This window comes from Saccopteryx leptura, chromosome 6 (assembly GCF_036850995.1).
Source record: "Saccopteryx leptura isolate mSacLep1 chromosome 6, mSacLep1_pri_phased_curated, whole genome shotgun sequence".
In the NCBI taxonomy this organism is placed as follows: Eukaryota; Metazoa; Chordata; class Mammalia; order Chiroptera; family Emballonuridae; genus Saccopteryx; species Saccopteryx leptura.
The window spans coordinates 36,675,733-36,693,773 of record NC_089508.1 but is presented as its reverse complement, the minus strand read 5'-3'; the positions used below and the strand labels follow the sequence as shown (position 1 = coordinate 36,693,773).

At 43.6% G+C, this 18,041-nt stretch overlaps 1 protein-coding gene across 4 annotated transcripts in view; it reads left to right on the top strand.

Annotated features, from left to right (window-relative positions):
- The window catches only part of SYNE2 (spectrin repeat containing nuclear envelope protein 2), a 350,331-nt gene that overhangs the window by 138,624 nt on the left and 193,666 nt on the right, over positions 1–18,041 (top strand). For all 4 annotated transcript variants that reach the window (XM_066342067.1, XM_066342066.1, XM_066342065.1 and 1 more), the window contains exons 23-31: positions 2,428–2,586; positions 5,521–5,732; positions 5,851–5,941; positions 6,736–6,851; positions 7,046–7,172; positions 10,461–10,618; positions 11,416–11,566; positions 12,605–13,215; positions 16,715–16,894. In XM_066342067.1, the coding sequence (XP_066198164.1) occupies positions 2,428–2,586; positions 5,521–5,732; positions 5,851–5,941; positions 6,736–6,851; positions 7,046–7,172; positions 10,461–10,618; positions 11,416–11,566; positions 12,605–13,215; positions 16,715–16,894 (1,805 nt within the window). The remainder of the gene's footprint in view (positions 1–2,427; positions 2,587–5,520; positions 5,733–5,850; positions 5,942–6,735; positions 6,852–7,045; positions 7,173–10,460; positions 10,619–11,415; positions 11,567–12,604; positions 13,216–16,714; positions 16,895–18,041) is intronic.

The following is an 18,041-nucleotide window of genomic DNA, read 5'->3' as shown; positions in this document are numbered from 1 at the left end:
CTGTGAAATCAATCCCCAGCATGTGATTCCGAGTTAAATATTTAGTGTTTTCTGGTTTCCTGGTTGGACCCTGACTGAGACAACATACTGACACAGAAGTTCATAGCAAAATAGGTATAAGCTTTGGTGGCAGACAGACTTGGATCCAGCAGCTGTGACCCTGAAAAGTTGCTTAATTTCTAGGAACTTCACTGACAAAATGGGAATAACCCAACCAACTTGGTAGGATTTTGCAAGGATTTATGTAAAGTACCCTCAACAGAGATTGTGCTAAAAAAAAATGGTATTTAATATTGAGTATTTTTTTGTGTGCATATATGCATGAATATATGGAGAGAGAGAATAAAGTAATATAATTGAATATCTACTATTAAAGGTTCTCTTAAAACACATTTAAAAATAAACCTTATTTTAGGACAATTTTATACTTTTGGAATTATAACAAAGATAGCAAAAACGGTTCTAGTATACCCATACCCAGTTTTTCCAAATATTCACATCTTACATTAATATAGTACCTTTGTCACTACAAAAGGACTAATATTGATACCTTATTTATTTATTTATTTATTTTATTAAGTGAGAGGTGGGGAGGCAGAGATAAACTCCTGCATGCACCCTAACCGGGATCCACCTGGCAAACCCCCTATCTGGTGATGCTCTGCCCATCTTGGCTGCTGCTCCATTGCTCAGCAACAGAGCTATTTTAGCGCCTGAGGTGAGGCCATGGAGCCATCCTCAGTTCCTGAGGTCAGCTTTGCTCAAACCATTCAAGCCATGGCTGTAGGAGGAGAAGAGATAGAGAGATAAAGGGGGGGGGTAGGGTGGTTGGAAAGCAGATGGTCACTTTTCCTGTGTGCCCTGACCAGGAATCGAACCTGGGATTTCCACATGCCAGGCTGACACTCTACCACTGAGCCAACCTGCCAGGGCCATATTGATACCATATTAACTAAGTTTATACTTTATTCATATTTCAAGTTTTTCCCTAATGTGCCTTTTTTTTTTTTGACAGAGAGAGGGGGGGCAGGACAGATAAGGACAGACCGACAGGAAGGGAGAGAGATGAGAAGCATTAATTCTTCGTTGCAGTTCCTTAGTTGTTCAGTGATTGCTTTCTCATATGTGCCTTGACTGGGGGGCTACAGCAGAGCGAGTGACCCCTTAAGCCAGCGACCTTGGGCTCAAGCCAGCTATCATGGGGTCACATCTATGATTCCACATTCAAGCCAGCGACCCCGTGCTCAAACTGGTGAGCCTCCACTCAAGCTGGATGAGCCCGTGCTCAAGCCTGCGACGTTGGGGTTTTGAACCTGGATCCTCTGTTTCCCAGTCCCGACGCTCTATCCACTGTGCCACCGCCTGGTCAGGCCCTATTGTGCTTTTTAATCTGCTTCAGAATCCCATCCAGGATACACATTACAGCGTCTTGTTATTTCTACACGGGCTCAGATGTGTTTTTGTTTAAATTTATTGATTGATGATTTTTTTTTCTTTTTCTTTTTCTTTTTTTTTGTATTTTTCTGAAGCTGGAAACGGGGAGAGACAGTCAGACAGACTCCCGCATGCGCCCGACCAGGATCCACCTGGCACGCCCACCAGGGGCGATGCTCTGCCCACCAGGGGGCGATGCTCTGCCCCTCCGGGGCGTCGCTCTGCTGAGACCAGAGCCACTCCAGCGCCTGGGGCAGAGGCCAAGGAACCATCCCCAGCGCCCGGGCCATCTTTGCTCCAATGGAGCCTTGGCTGCGGGAGGGGAAGAGAGAGACAGAGAGGAAGGGGGGGGGTGGAGAAGCAAATGGGCGCTTCTCATATGTGCCCTGGCCGGGAATCGAACCTGGGTCCCCCGCACGCCAGGCCGCGCTCTACCGCTGAGCCAACCGGCCAGGGCCTATTGATTGATTTTAAAGAGACAAAGAAAGGAGGGGAGTGGGGGGAGGAGGAAACATTCATTTGTTGTTCCACTTAGTTATGCATTGATTGGTTGCCATGACTGGGGATCAAAGCCACAACCTTGTGTTTTGGGACAATGCTCTAACTGACTAAGCTAACTGGCCAGGGCCTCAGATGTATTTTATATATACAGCTCAAAAAAATTAGGGATTATTTCAAAATGAGTATGAAGCAATAAAATATCCCCTAATTTTTGTGAGCAGTGTATATTTTCTCTCAGTCTGCAGCTTGTCTTTTTAATTCTTAACAGCGTCTCTCCCAACTAAGACACACTTTTAGTTGTTAGTAAGAAAGAAAATAAAAGATGGGTCTGGTATATTTTAAAACATCCTCCCCAAAGACACAAGTATGAATGAGAATTTCATAAGCGCTATTTCTATTCTTTGTTACTACAAGTATTTGTATTGTGTTTTTAATGAAAACCTTTTCAATACATTTTGTTTCCATGGTTAATGTGTGTCTGTTTGTTTACAGTCTCTTCATCACGAACTGTCTTTGTATATTCAGCAACTAAAAATAGACATTGAAAAAGGAAAAATCAGTGACAATATTTCAAGACTTGAAAAACAAATAAATAAAGAAAAGAAACTGATTCGCAGAGGAAGGACCAAGGGGCTCCTCAAGGAACATGAGGTAAACCACCTGCTCTTCACTTATGTTTTGTCATCATTTTGAGGTTTTTCTTAAAGGGTTGTGTATGTCCTTGGCCTAGGATCACATCTGCTCTGAAGATGACTTCGGCTGTCCCGTTCCCTAGGGATCGTCCCTTATGCAGTTCAAGTTCAGACTAGAGCCTGCGATTCTTGTTTTTAGAAGTGAGAAAAATTTAATATTGAGTTAACGGTCCATGACTTCTTTTGATATGTTTCAGTGACTCCTGTCCTTGAGAGTCTAGTTACAAACCTGTCACCCAGGGCTGAAATACCTACAGTGGCTTTGCTGGAGATACAGTGTCCTCAGAAAGTCAGCTTTTGTGAAAGACGCCAAATCAGAATAGAAATCAGCTGGGACACATCGAATCCCCTTTCATTCCCCATCCTATTGGACTGCTTCTGTGTATTTGACAGTACTGGCTCTTCTTTTTTTTCCCCCTTAAGATTTGATTTATTGATTTTAGGGAGAGGAGAGAGAGAGAGAGAAGGTGGGGGGAGCAGGAAACATCAACTTGCAGTAGTTGCTTCTCATATGTGCCTTGACCAGGCAAGCCTGGGGTTTTGAACCAGCCACCTTAGCATTCCAGGTTGACGCTTTAGCCACTGCGCCACCACAGGTCAGGCAGTATTGCCCCCTTCTTTTTACTTCCTTTGAAATTTTCTCCTGCCGTGGCTCTCCTAATGTCAGTCTCTCTTGCTTTTTCTTCTTTTCTTTTATTGGGGGTGGGGATAAGGGTGCTGCTTTTTTATTGTACTTTGCAGATTTCCCTTTTTTATTGTGTTATTTTAATGTTTCGTTTCGGGAGTCTGTTTTTTGGCTCGTTTCATGATTGCTAGGTGATTTTATGCACTCCGGGGTTTGAGCTGCCCCCTCTGTGCAATGATGGCGCCTGAATCTTTCTCTGCAGCAGAGTGCTCTCCCCTGAGCTCCCGGTTCTGTTTCTAACGGAGATGCCGCCAGTGCTCTTTAGAGACCTCACATTCAGCAGGTGGAACACAGACCAGTGTCTCCTCCCAAACGGGCCTTCCCCTTCTCTGTCCTGGTAGGAAAGGACTGCTGTCTCAGCACCTCCTACCCTCCTTCCCCTTCCCTCCCACGCAGCCTGGATGGAGTCCGTTGCCAGTCCCATCTGGTGCTCTTCAGAACAGCTGCTGCTTTTCCTTCCTTTCTGGTGGCCGGCCTTATTTTCTTCCCTTTGCCTGCCTTATTTTCTCAGCATGATGAGTTTGCATTATCTTCCAAACTCGTCACCAGAGTGATTCCTTTGAACCACTGATCTTGTGTCACTGGCTCACTGTTACTCCCAAGACGTCCCAAACTCCTTAGGAGGCCATTCGAGCCCTTCACCGTCTGGCCCCAAGACGTGCCTTCAGCATCTCTTTTTCCGCGTCATGCGCTCCAGCCTCACTGGACTGTTGGCCTTTCAGAACATCTAGGGTTCTGAGACTCCTCTCCTGCTCTGGCTCGGAGCCCTCTCTTCCTGCAACTGCACGACTCCTCCTTCTCTCTGCATGGAGCTCAGATGGTTCCCTCATGAACTAGGCTTTCTCTGACTCCTTAAGGCAGATGGTGGCTCTGTCCTATCACTTGTCATGCTATAGGCTCACTATTTGTGTGCCTACTGTAGGGGAGGAAGACGTTTTCCTCGAGGTCCCTGGCTGGGTCTGAAAATTAAACTGACAAGGGTTAACAAAGAGGAGAGTCTACACGTTCTATTGAGGTTTTCCATGCACGGGGGAGCCTTCACAGGCGATTGAAGATTGAAAGAGGTGACCAGAGCAGGAATCATTGGTATCTTTTAGACAAAGAAACAATACATTTGTGAAGAATTGACAAGAGAAGAAGTTTGGGCTGGGGCTGGTAAATGGTGGAGAAGTCAACTGGGGGAGATAAACATTAGTTTAACAAGGTTTGTTTGCAGATTCCTCTGGGGCCATGTCTGGCTTGAGAAGTGTTTCTTCCCAGTAAAAGGAGACTTTATTTCACCTCTTTAGGCAGAAAAGGGTGGAGCTTTTTCTGTATTTACTGCTTTTATTAAAAAATTTTTTTTGATTCATTTTTTTTTTTTTTAAAGAGAGAGGAAGGAAGAGAGAGAGAGAAACATTAATTTGTTGTTCCACTGACTTATGCATTCCCTGGTTGTTTCTTTTCTTTTTTTTTTTTTTTCTGAAGCTGGAAACGGGGAGAGACAGTCAGACAGACTCCCGCATGCGCCCGACCGGGATCCACCCGGCTCTGCCCACCAGGGGGCGATGCTCTGCCCCTCCGGGGCGTTGCTCTGTTGCGACCAGAGCCACTCTAGCGCCTGGGGCAGAGGCCAAGGAGCCATCCCCAGCGCCTGGGCCATCTTTGCTGCAATGGAGCCTTGGCTGCGGGAAGGGAAGAGAGAGACAGAGAGGAAGGAGAGGGGGAGGGGTGGAGAAGCAGATGGGCGCTTCTCCTGTGTACCCTGGCCGGGAATCGAACCCAGGACTTCTGCACGCCAGGCTGACACTCTACCACTGAGCCAACCGGCCAGGGCCCACTGGTTGTTTCTTATATGTGCCCTGGCCAGGAATTGAACCTGCAACCTTGGCATATCGGAACGATGCTTTAACGAGCTGACCTACCCAGCCAGGACCTGCATTTACTGCTTCTTAATAGCCTTCAGCTCAAAATAATTTTTATGTCATGTCAGAGAGGAATATTTTGGGGTGACATCCTGGTCTCCTTAAGAGGGACAGTGGCACGTCCCTTCCGGGCTGACTGCCTCATCTTTGTTCCTCCGTGCCCGTCACCACCCCGGGCACACAGTGGTCGGGCGTACAGAAGATTTAGATGTTAAAGTCAGACACATCTGTTAGTGTCTAATCCTCATGGACTAATTATATGAACTCACTGGAAACACATTTGCTGCTTTATTTCCTCCGTTAGGCCTGCTTTTCTGAGGAAGGCGGCCTGCACCAGCTTGATCACCACGTGGATGTCCTTCGGGAGCTGTGTGAGGAGCTAACTTCACGGGAGAGTCAGCAGGAACTGAGGGGCGTGCTCAGAGATTATGAACAAAAGATTGAAAGACTTCGCAGAAGTGCTTCCGAGATTCGCACAACGTTGCAACCCCCCGGGGGAGGCACGTCGAAAAACAAGTCAGTGCCTCAGAAGAACAACTACGTATTATTAATAACACCGAGTATTTTTATGCATTCTCTTTTAGGCTTTATTTTTCTCCCTGTATTTCAATTTGCAATTGTGATTCCTTCCTAGGGGAACCATGAACACATCTGAGAATGGAGGAAGGAGTGCCCACAGTGAGGTGCCATCTGCAAACTCAAATAAGCAGCCGTCAGCTGGAAAGGTGTTAAATGTGGATAATGTATTTTAGAAGTAAACTCTTATATGAAGTGATGGTTTTAATTATCTGATACGTAGTTTTCTTCAGCTGAGAATTCCCACTTAGATAATGCAAGAAAGATTGTTTTTCAAAGAATTAAAATGAAACAAATTTAACTTAATCTTCTGTTTAGGGTACAAATAGTTCTTTTTTTAAAAAAAAGAGACCATTATGAATACACATTTGAAATGTTACGAATACAATGGTAATGTGCACATTACTATTGAGGGTGTAAGAGGTTGAGTTTAATCTGTGCAGATGCCTCAGCATCATTGAGATGGGATAGTTCATTTGTCATTTGTCTTTTTCCTCATTGTAATATCTTTTACTTTCCTTGGGAATGGAATTTTCATTTAGAATCTAGGTAAGTGGGCATTTACTGTACATCACAGCAAGAAGGTGTGGGGAAGGAGCAAGGTATAAATATATCTGTTTTAAGAGGTCTGTTTCTACATGCTTGACTTCTATCTACTTTAAACTATGCCTATGTGGTCATAGTCAGAAAGAGCATTTTGGGGTTGGGAGACCTCCTCTCTTGTGGTGACATACCAAGTAGAAGGTGAGACTTACCCTAATAAATCTTTCCTGTCCTGTGGGAAGCCCTTTCTTGAGCTGAGAAACCTCAAATCAATTGTATTATCTCCTGGTTTGGGGTATACAGTATCAGTGATATACTTTTGTATCATAAAGTGTTTATGTTTTCCAGACAATTAAGTGTATTGAAGATACTGTGTATACTCTTTTGCATATTTGTTTAGGCAGTCGAATCGATGAAGAATTTGAGTCTGGAATCAGAGTTAAAGCCTCAACAGGAAGAAAGCATGGAGAAGTATGAAGAGGATCACAATACAGCTGTGAACAGTTTACTAGAGAGGTAAACCCTTTTGAACAACTGCAGAGACCACCAGAAATCTTTCATCAATGCAAACATATTATCCTTTAGTCATAATTTTTACATGTGGTCCAGGAACTTACACAGAAATTCCCTGGGATTTTCTCATGTATAATTGACAGCAATTAAAATTCTAATTTTTAAAATTAAGTAATGTCACATTTAATTTTTCCCAGCTATGACACACACAGAAAAACTCTGGAACTACACCTGCAAGACAACAAATTTAGGATTACTTCTGATTTCCCCAGTGACCGGGAAAGGAGTAGTACTTGTCTGCAGGATAAACTGACAGATCTAAAGGTAACTACTGAAAATATTATTAGAGTTTATCTTTTATTAGAAAATAATACTAATGTGAGCATAGACTTCACTATTTTTGTTGAGATCCCATATGCTAGATGTTTCCTAAGAGCTTTGTTGGATTGAATTTCTTTTTTCTTTTTCTTTTTCATTTTTCTGAAGCTGTAAACAGGGAGAGACAGTCAGACAGACTCCCGCATGCGCCCGACCGGGATCCACCCGGCACACCCACCAGGGGCGGTGCTCTGCCCCCCAGGGGGCGATGCTCTGCCCATCCTGGGCGTCGCCATATTGCGACCAGAGCCACTCTAGTGCCTGAGGCAGAGGCCACAGAGCCATGCCCAGCGCCCGGGCCATCCTTGCTCCAATGGAGCCTTGGCTGCGGGAGGGGAAGAGAAAGACAGAGAGGAAAGCGCGGCGGAGGTGTGGAGAAGCAAATGGGCGCTTCTCCTATGTGCCCTGGCCGGGAATCGAACCCGTGGATTGAATTTCTAATGTCACTCAATTCCAGAAAGTGATTTGCACCCAAACATCAAACCCAGGAAAGACTTTGGCATCCTAATGTGTTGCTCAGGCCCTAATTTGATACTCTAGTCAGGGGTCCCCAAACTTTTTACACAGGGGGAAGTTCACTGTCCCTCAGACCATTGGAGGGCCGCCACATACAGTGCTCCTCTCACTGACCACCAGTGAAAGAGGTTCCCCTTTCGGAAGTGCGGCGGGGGCGGATAAATGGCCTCAGGGGGCCGCATGTGGCCCGCGGGCTGTAGTTTGGGGACGCCTGCTCTAGATAATGTGGCTTGCAAAATTTTGGATTGTGCTTGGGATGGGAATGAGTGTTGCAGATATATAAGGTCTACCGGAAAGTTCTGTCCATTTTTGGAATAAAAGTACATATTTTTCTTACCGTCAATAAACTTTATTAAATAATATTATTGCCATTGTTATTAATGATTTCTTGCCAGCGTGAGGGCAATTTGTATATCCCATTTTTGAAAAATATTTTCTCTTTTGATGAGAAAATTGAACCAGTGCTTGTTTGATATTTTCTTTATTTTTGAATTTTTTGCCCTTCAAAAAATTTTGTAAGGACAAAAACAAGTGATAGTCGGAGGGTGCTAAGTCTGAGGAATATGGTGGATGCGACAGACATGCTTCTGTAGCATTTCTTCCTTGTTGAAATTTGTAAAAATTACAGTGGCATAAATGAACTTTATCAGTAGCCATGGGTACACTATCGCTTCACACATAAGACTAATGTGAATCAACTTTGTTTTAGTTAATTTGCTACGTCAGTATGTATACATTAAGTGATAAAAATAGAGAGGCACACATGCGCCAAATAAACATGTGCTTACACGTTGAAACTTCTTGTGATAGAAACGGACAGAACTTTCCGGTAGACCTTATACTAGTCAAAACAATGTGTTTGAAGGCAATTTCAACCAACAGTGCTTCTAGGTTGCTCTAAAATTAACAATACATGAAAAACCAGTGACTTGAAATATTTGTTTCAGTTGTTCGTCATCTTAACCAAACTGTCACAATATCTGTCAGATGTTGGACAAATAAGAATGGGGAGGCAGTGGAAGAAGTTTTCACTCTAACTTCACAATTTTCAACCTTTTTCATCTCATGTCACAAACTAATTACTAAAATCCTTTGGCACACCAAAAATATATTTTTTGCCGAGCTGACCAAAGAAATAGTTATAATTTTGACTCGTTCACACTAGACGGCTATTGCTGTGTTGGCTGTCATTTTTTTTTTTTTTTTGGACAATGTAAGGGACAAGAGGCCAGTGCCCCTGACTAAGTACTCAGGTATTGCATGTTTTAAAAATTCTGGTGGCACACTGGTTGAGAATCGCTGCTCTAAGTGATGGATGATCTTCCTGGGAGCCTTCAGGAGAAGTAGTGCGTTTGACTTAAGAGCAACTGAAAAACTGTCTAGTGGTGGGCACATCAATTGTAAACTCTACAAATAAATACTGTATCTTCCTTATTTTGAAGATGATCTGTGCCTTGCAGTGCAATATTTATTGTAGGCTTGGATGTGCATTAGAGTGAACCATCACAGAAAACCCATCAGGGAGAGAAAGGGCCATGGCGGCTCCTACACTGCCCTCCCACATTTTCTAGTTTCTTCATTTTATGACGCCAGTTCCTGAGTCACACTCCACCCACATTCTACTGGCTGGCTCCTCTTTGATTTCCACCTGAATAAGCAAAATTCACATGTTAAAAACCTCTGCTGTTCAAGTGATGGATTTAGCATGTTTTCAATGCAATTACGAAACTGTCTTGAGACCTTACTGAATAATGAGTTGTGTAGAAAACCTATACTAATCCTTGGGGAAAGTGAAGAACAAATTATACTGGTGAGTACAAAATAAAACTGTAGTAATGCCTTTTTGTAAAAAAAAAAGACTCAAGGCACTGAAACAGTATAGAATTTTTAGTGTTTAATTATAAATCATAAATTAATTTTATTCACTTTTTGTTAGAAATTGTTTTGTTTTACTCCAATTTTCTTTTAGTTTAGGAAGAAACGAAGATTTATTATCTAGAAGAGATAGAATGTCTGTCCTTACAACTGTATGTGTCTTTCTGAATTGTATTCTATGCACCTAACTTAGGAGAAGGGAGTTTAGATTTGAGTGAAAGGCATATTGTCTACTGCCTTGGTTTCGTTAAAATATGTGTGTCTTGCCCTGGCCGGTTGGCTCAGCGGTAGAGCATCGGCCTGGTGTGCGGGGGACCCGGGCTCGATTCCCGGCCAGGGCACATAGGAGAAGCACCCATTTGCTTCTCCACCCCCCCCCCTCCTTCCTCTCTGTCTCTCTCTTCCCCTCCCGCAGCCAAAGCTCCATTGGAGCAAAGATGGCCCGGGCGCTGGGGATGGCTCCTTGGCCTCTGCCCTAGGCGCTAGAGTGGCTCTGGTCGTGGCAGAGCGACACCCCGGAGGGGCAGAGCATCGCCCCCTGGTGGGCAGAGCATCGTCCCCTGGTGGACGTGCCGGGTGGATCCCGGTCGGGCGCATGCGGGAGTCTGTCTGACTGTCTCTCCCCGTTTCCAGCTTCAGAAAAATACAAAAAAAAAAAAATATGTGTGTCTGACAGCACAGTTAATGCCATTGTTCCCTGACAGATACTTTACTTGGAAAATATTTTTTAAATTAATTTTTTTATGTGAAACTTTGTATCCACAGCTGGTAGCTGTCTGATTTTGTAAGAACAAAACAATTGTTCTTGTTAACCCATAGTTGATCAATAAATCTGTGTTTCAGGTTTTAAAAAATGAAACTGATGCTTGCTGGAAAGAGTTTGAAATCACTTCATTGCAATTAGAAGAGCTTGAGAGTGACCTAGAGAAGCCTTCTATACTAACAGCAAGGGACCGATTAAAGGGGAGAGAAAGGGAGTTTCAGATGGCTCTTAATACCAGGTATAATTCTGAGATCTGTTCATGATGAATATACTAAGGTTTTCAATGCCCTTTTCAGCTAGGCTAGTACTCTACATACCAGTATGTTATTTTCTTTTAGTTGTCACAACAGCCATAAGAGAGGCTGCCATTATGACTGCCATTTTACTAGTGAGCAGACTGACAGAGAGGCTAAATAACCTAACCAAGCCACCCCACTGGCTAGAGATCTAAGTGGAATTCAAAGTCTGTTGAGTTCTAAAGGTCATGCTCCTTCCCTTGGCATGAATGGGGCCATGTTGCATAACTTCTCGGCATTGGGTTTCCTTATTTCTATAACGAGAATGTTGTAATTACCACAAACGTAGGATGTATATCCCCACTACATATCCCTGTCTTACAGTGGAGGAAACAGGCTCAGAGTCTATATGTTAAACTATCCAGGGTCACACATTTTAAGTTACTATTAGCAGAGCCTCTTTTTGGAACTCTGTTATATTTCCACTAATAAAATAATTAGTATTCATAATGAGGTTTCTTTATCCTCAAGGCAGTGTTAAATTACACTCAGTAATTTGTGTTTTCCATTTAGTGTGGTATTTATTAAACTCATAAGAATACCTGTATAGGAAACAAGTCATTCTTTGGCATTTTGGATCACTGGGTTTGGATTTTAATATGATGATCTTTACCTATCGTTGTATGTATTTTTATTGGACTGTTATTTCCTATTCTTGGTTAAGTACTGGCATTAATGGGTTTTACAGGGTATCTTTCTGCTCTGTTTTCCCCTCACATCTGGTTTGTTTTCCGCCTAGAATGGAGTCCTTGGAGACCGCGCTGCAGATTGTGTTACCCGTGGAGAAGGAATCGCTCCTTCTCTGTGGCTCAGACCTGCTCTTTCTCCATGAAGTGGCCATTCAAGACTTTCATCTCACTGATGCTGATTCCATTTATCAAAACCTGAAGGTAAGTATAAGTTCTCACAGTACATTTATAGGCTAATCAATTCCTCAGAGATATATACATTTATGCATTTTTTTTTTTTTTTTTCATTTTTCTGAAGCTGGAAACAAGGAGAGACAGTCAGACAGACTCCCGCATGCGCCTGACTGGGATCCACCTGGCACGCCCACCATGGGGCGACGCTCTGCCCACCAGGGGGCGATGCTCTGCCCATCCTGGGCGTCGCCATATTGCGACCAGAGCCACTCTAGCGCCTGAGGCAGAGGCCACAGAGCCATCCCCTGCGCCCGGGCCATCTTTGCTCCAATGGAGCCTTGGCTGCGGGAGGGGAAGAGAGAGACAGAGAGGAAAGCGCGGCAGAGGGGTGGAGAAGCAAATGGGCGCTTCTCCTATGTGCCCTGGCCGGGAATCGAACCCGGGTCCTCCGCACGCTAGGCCGACGCTCTACCGCTACATTTATGCATTTTTAATTATACATCAGTAGTGTGTATTTAGAATATAAGCCATGACAGAAAAATCTTCAATAATTTAGACATTTATTTCTCAACTTTTCGATTCCTTTCAAATTTGGAAGTAGGTATTGTGGAGTAAATATCAAGATATTTTCTTTGAATTCAGAATGAATGATTCCCTATGAATGCTTATCCAATGCCTGAAATCTTAAATATCATGCTAGACTTACATGGTTTTAAAGGTGTATTCCACAGTTTACTTATTCCAGATACTATCATAAATAAAATAGTTGTTTTATGTTTCAGATTATAAACAGATGTCTCAACAGTTTAACCTCTATTTCCATTAAAGCGACAGATTTGTACATTTGTTTCCTATTGGGGATTGAAACATCAGGAAGGGTGTCAGATGGTAAAGCATCTGGGCTCTCTGATCGTTTGTGATTAAAATGTCGAAACTGTCCGTCGTGGTTAAACTGAGAAGCAATTCTCCACATTAAATCTGGGTACATAATCGAGGTTAGTTTCTGACATGCAGTCTTTCTTTTTTCTACCTCAGGCTTTTCAGCTTTTCTTATTTTTATTTTAGGATATCCAAGATTCCATAGCAAAACAGATAGAAATATGTAACAGTTTCGAGCAGTCGGGCAACTTTGCATTAAAGGAATTGCACCCACTTGATCTACTCGCAACGCGGAATATTCTCCTGAAACACAGCTCACAACTTGAAGAGAGGAACCACAGGATCCAGAGGAGTAAAGATGCCCTCAGAGCTCTGGAGGAGTTTTTGACTTCTCTGAAAACAGCTGAAGTTCCTGCTGAGCTTGGTACAGACCTTTCAGCCGCAGATACACAGGCAGTACCAGAAAATACTTTAACAGTAAAAAATAAAAGGGGAGAAATTTATCTGAAGAAAGATAAGGCCAGACATTTGGATAAACGTTTGAAGACGCTTGATATAAGCTTTAAAGACACTGGACAGGGTGAAGACACGTCCTGTGAAAAACTTATTGATACTCTATCCAAGCACTTATTTGAGACACGGGGCTACGGCGGACAGGAGGCACTTACTGAAGAAGAAAAATTAATAGATAATTGTACTTTCAAAAATACTGAACTCCTGAAAAATATTCTAGATGTGCACGATCAAATCAGTAAAGTAGGTCTTAAAGATCCGACTGCTCCAGCTGTGAAACAACGGTGAGTATCGTTTCTGTCCCTTTCCAACCAAGGTGACCCTTTTCTGGTTTTCATAGTCTGTCAGATGAAACAGATACTTCCTGTTGTTCTGTTTCTGCTCCATCCCACTCTATTCAGTGTTCAGCATTCTTTGTAGACTTTCTGACAAGCTTCCTTCTTCTTGATATTGTGCCTTTATAAAATGTTATATAATTCTTTTTCTTTAAAGTTTTCACTCTTGTGAACAAAGAAATAGTGACCTGAGTTATGGATAAAGTACATGAGTTGCTTTACAGTCTCTTTAGTGCTGTGTATTTATTATGGTGTTCTCTTGATGGGGAAGACCTGGAAAACTACACTCTTGATAATAAAGAAATAAGTGGTAGCAGATACACATGCCACACCTTGTCCCTACTGCTTCTTTTATTATTTGGGTTCATCCTTCCTCCCATCAGGATTAGGGTGGGGCCTGCCCAGGTGGTGGTGCAGTGGATAGAGCTTCATCCTGGGACGTTGAGGTTTGAAACCCTGAGGTCGCTGGCTTGAGTACGGGCTCATCCAGTTTGGGTGCAGGATTGCCGACTTGAGCGTGGGATCCTAGACATGACCCCATGGTCTCTGGCTTGAAGCCCAAGGTCGCTGGCTTGAGCAAGGGGTCCAGTGGCTCGTCTGGTGCCCCCAGTCAAGGCACGTATGAGAAAGCAATCAATGAACCTAAGGTGCTGCAACCATGAGTTGACACTTTTCATTTCACTTCCTTCCTGTCTGTCTATCTGTCCCTGTCTGTCTGTCTCTCTCTCTGTGTCTCAAAGAAAAAAAAGGATCAGGGTGGGGACTGAGTGGGAGGATATGGGATTGAGGTAAGCTAAGGTTAGCATGGATTCTGGAGACTGACAGAATTGAGGTAAACTGAGGTTGGCAGCCTTCAGTGTGAGTGCTGCTGTTTTAGTTTGGCCTCTCGGTCCTGATAACGACAGTGCTAGGCAGAGTCACATTTGTGGAGCGCCCTCCCCCATGTGAGTCCTCCACTTTCTGTCCCGTCTGCCCATCTCTCGTCCTTCAGGTTCGGTGCTCTCTTGAGGCTCTGTAGCTGCTCAAGCTCTTTCCTCTGAAATTTCCCTGTGACCTCAGTCTCAGTGAGACTTCCATTCCTACAGTTCTTAAAGGTGTTGAACTAAGTATGGTACTAATTTAGTTATTATTTTATTGTTAACAGATTTTTATTATAGATTTAGAAATAATCAGTATATAAATTAAATATTAATTCATGAATGAAAACTATACATTTGTAAATAATTGCTTTCACTTTTTTTAAATTTTTATTTTTTATTTTTTGCTTTCACTTTTAATTTCGTTATTAGTACAACAAATATGTAGTGTGTGCCAGGCATTATTTTAGATACTGGGGATATAGGAGTTAACAAAATAGACAAAAATTCTTGCCCTTCATAGAGCTTATTATCTTGAGGGAGGAATAAGATATTCTGTATGTTTGATTGTGCTAAAAACTATGGAGATAGAGTAAGCAAAGAAGGACCAAGGGGGCCTGACCAGGCCGTGGTGCAGTAGATAGAGCGTTGGACTGGAACACAGAGGACCCAGGTTTGAAACCCCAAGTCGCCGGCTTGAGCGCAGGCTCATCTGGCTTGTGCTCAGGCTCACCAGTGTAAGTGCAGGGTTGCTGACTTGAGTGTGGGGTCATAGACATGACCCCATGGTCACTGGCTTGAGCCCAAAGGTTGCTGGCTTGAAGCCCAAGGTCGCTGGCTCTGTTGCAGTCCCCCAGTCAAGGCACATACGAGAAAGCAATCAATGAACAACTAAGGAGCCACAACGAAGAATTGATGCCTCTCATCTCTCTCCCTTCCTGTCTGTCTGTCCCTCTCTCTGTCTTTCTCTCTGTTTCTGTCACACACAAAAGAAAAACCACAAAAAAAGGACAAGGGGATTGCAATTCAAATAGGGTCATTAGGAGTAGTTTTACTAAGAAGGTGACCTTTGAGGAAATGAAATGAGGTGAGAGAGCTAGCCAAGCGGAAGAACACTCCAGGCTGAGGGAGCAGGGTACAGAGGCCAGGTGTGCGGCTGCACCTGCGTGTTTGAGGAGAGGCTAGCAGGTGAGAAGGTCCACAGTGAGGGGAAGAGGTATGAAAGGGGGTCAGAGAGGTAATGGGGGAAATCCGGCTTATGAAGGGACTTGAGGACCATGAGATTACTCTGACTTTTTCTTTGCATGGCGTTGGGAAGTCATCGGAGGGTTCTGAGCAGAGGGAAATGATTTGGTTTGCACTGTAACAGGTTCTGTCTGCCTGATGTGTTGGGTATGGGAAATCAAAGGAAGACACAGGAAGTCTAGCTTGACCTATTTCAGTACTCCAGGTGAGGGATGATGGTGGTGTGGACGAGTGCTGAAATGGTGAAATGTGTTAAGATTCTGTATATATTTTGAAGGTAGAGTCTACAAGATTTGTTGACACATTGGACACAGGGTGTAAAAAGAAAGATTGGAGTTACCATTAACTGAGGTGAGAAGGATAGAAGTTTATCCGGTAGTAAATGAAAGATCAGGCATACTCAATTTTAGAAAAGATAGGTTCAAAATACGTGTTTGACTTTCAAGTATGGATATCAGTAAGACTCTTAAAAATTGGTGGCATCAGGAGTTGGGAGAAGTCTGGGTTAGAGGTAAACATTTGAGAGTTATTAGCATTTTGGAATGCTATTTAAAGACACAAGTAAGGGAATGAGTTTACATAGACAAGAGATCAGTGTTGTACATTGTTGCGGGGGGGGGGGGGGGTGTGTGTGTGTGGGAGGGGACATAAGGAGGAACAAGCCAGAGATACTGAGGAGGGGTCAGTGTAGTAGAAGGAAAATTAAGAGAATTCTGGGAGACTTTTAGCAAAGAGGGTATAAGCAACTGTGTCAAATGTTGCTGACTAGTGAAGGAAGTGGATTCAAGAGAAATCGGAAAAGAGAAAGTGGAGACAGTGAGTATCTCCTAAAGCAGTTTAGACCTAGATGAGTGGAGGTAATCCCTCCAGGACTTCTTTGCTCATTATCACCTCAGCTCAGTGACTCTGTTAATATGGGAGAGCTCTTGTCCCAGGGTAGAAATACAAGTTTTCCTTTCCCCTGTTGGCTGCTCCACTCTCCTTCGAGCCTTGTAGTGCTCTTCCATTTATCTCTGTGCTTCTCTCCACACCGTGCTCTCTTTCCCACTCATTTAAACACACACTCTTTTCTATCACATGCATACACATACCCCCTTTACAGGTGTGCTCATCACAGAAAATATTACTGTCTGATTTTGTATATGTATTTTAATAAAACACCAACTCAGTGTTCTAGAAGTACAAAGAGCCTCCTGAACTCTGTGATAGCAGTGTGTAATTTTTGTTTTCCCAAACCCCGTGAGGACAAATTAAAGTTGGTGTGCTCCCCTAATTGCCCATATTTGTAATGAGTCTAATTGGCTAATAATGATTGGCTTTCAATCCTTTTCCCTTTCATAATCAAGGAAAAAGTCATTAATCAGGCTGGACAAGGACCTAGATGACTATGAAGAAGAGAAGAAACGTTTGCTAGCGATGGCTAACGCTCTTCCACAATGCGAAGACGGCAGAGAGAAAGCCCTGAACCAGCAGTGCGGGAACACCGCCCTCCTGTGGGAGAACACAAAGGCGGCCGTCACGGAAAGGTAAGGAGAAGCATCCCTTCCGAATCTGAAAAACAAGATCCTCTTTTTGAAATGTGTGTGATTAAAACACATTCCCATGGGCCTAATGAAGGGGCAAACAGGAGTATCACCCTGGAAACTCACTCGGCCAATGTCTGGGTAGAGCTGGAGTCACAGGCACTGCGGCTTGAATGAATTTAAGAGGTTTTCTAGGAAGGGTAACAAGCACGCAGTAGGTTAGTCACCCCGCCCCTGCATTTGTTTTCTATTGCTACTGTAACCCATTACCATAAATTTGGTGGCTTTAAAGTCTCACAAACTTATATTACAGTCTGGAGGTCAGAAATCTGCAAAGCAAGCTTCGTTTCTTTCTGGAGTTGATTAGGAGAGAATCCGTATCCCTGCCTCTTTTGTCATTTGGAGGCTGCCTACTACATTCCTGGGCCTGTGTCCCTTTCTTCCAGCTTTAAATCCAGCAGCTTGGCATCTTTTTTTTTTTTTAACGGAGACAGAGAGAGTCAGAGAGAGGGACAGGTAGGGACAGACAGACAGAAACGGAGAGAGATGAGAAGCATCAATCATCAGTTTTTCATGGCGACACCTTAGTTGTTCATTGATTGCTTTCTCATATGTGCCTTGACCGCGGGCCTTCAGCAGACCGAGTAACCCCTTGCTCGAGCCAGCAACCTTGGGTCCAAGCTGGTGAACTTTGCTCAAACCAGATGAACCCATGCTCAAGCTGGCAATCTCGGGGTCTCGAACCTGGGTCCTCTGCATCCCAGTCCAACACTCTATCCACTGCACCACTGCCTAGTCAGGCCAGCTTGACATCTTTTTTTTTTTTTTTTAATTTTTTTAAAGATTTCTTTTTTTTTTAATTTATTTTATTCATTTTAGAGAGGAGAGAGAAAGGGAGAGAAAGAGACAGAGAGGGAGAGAGAGAAGAGAGAGAGAGAGAAAGAGAAGGTGGGGAGGAGCTGCAAGCATCAACTCCCATATGTGCCTTGACCAGGTAGGCCCAGGGTTTCAAACCGGCGACCTCAGCATTTCCAGGTCGACGCTTTATCCACTGCGCCACCACAGGTCAGGCCAGCTTGACATCTTTTAATCTCAGTCTCTGTCTCTCTGTCTCTCTCCCCCACCTCTACTTCTCTTGTCACACATTACC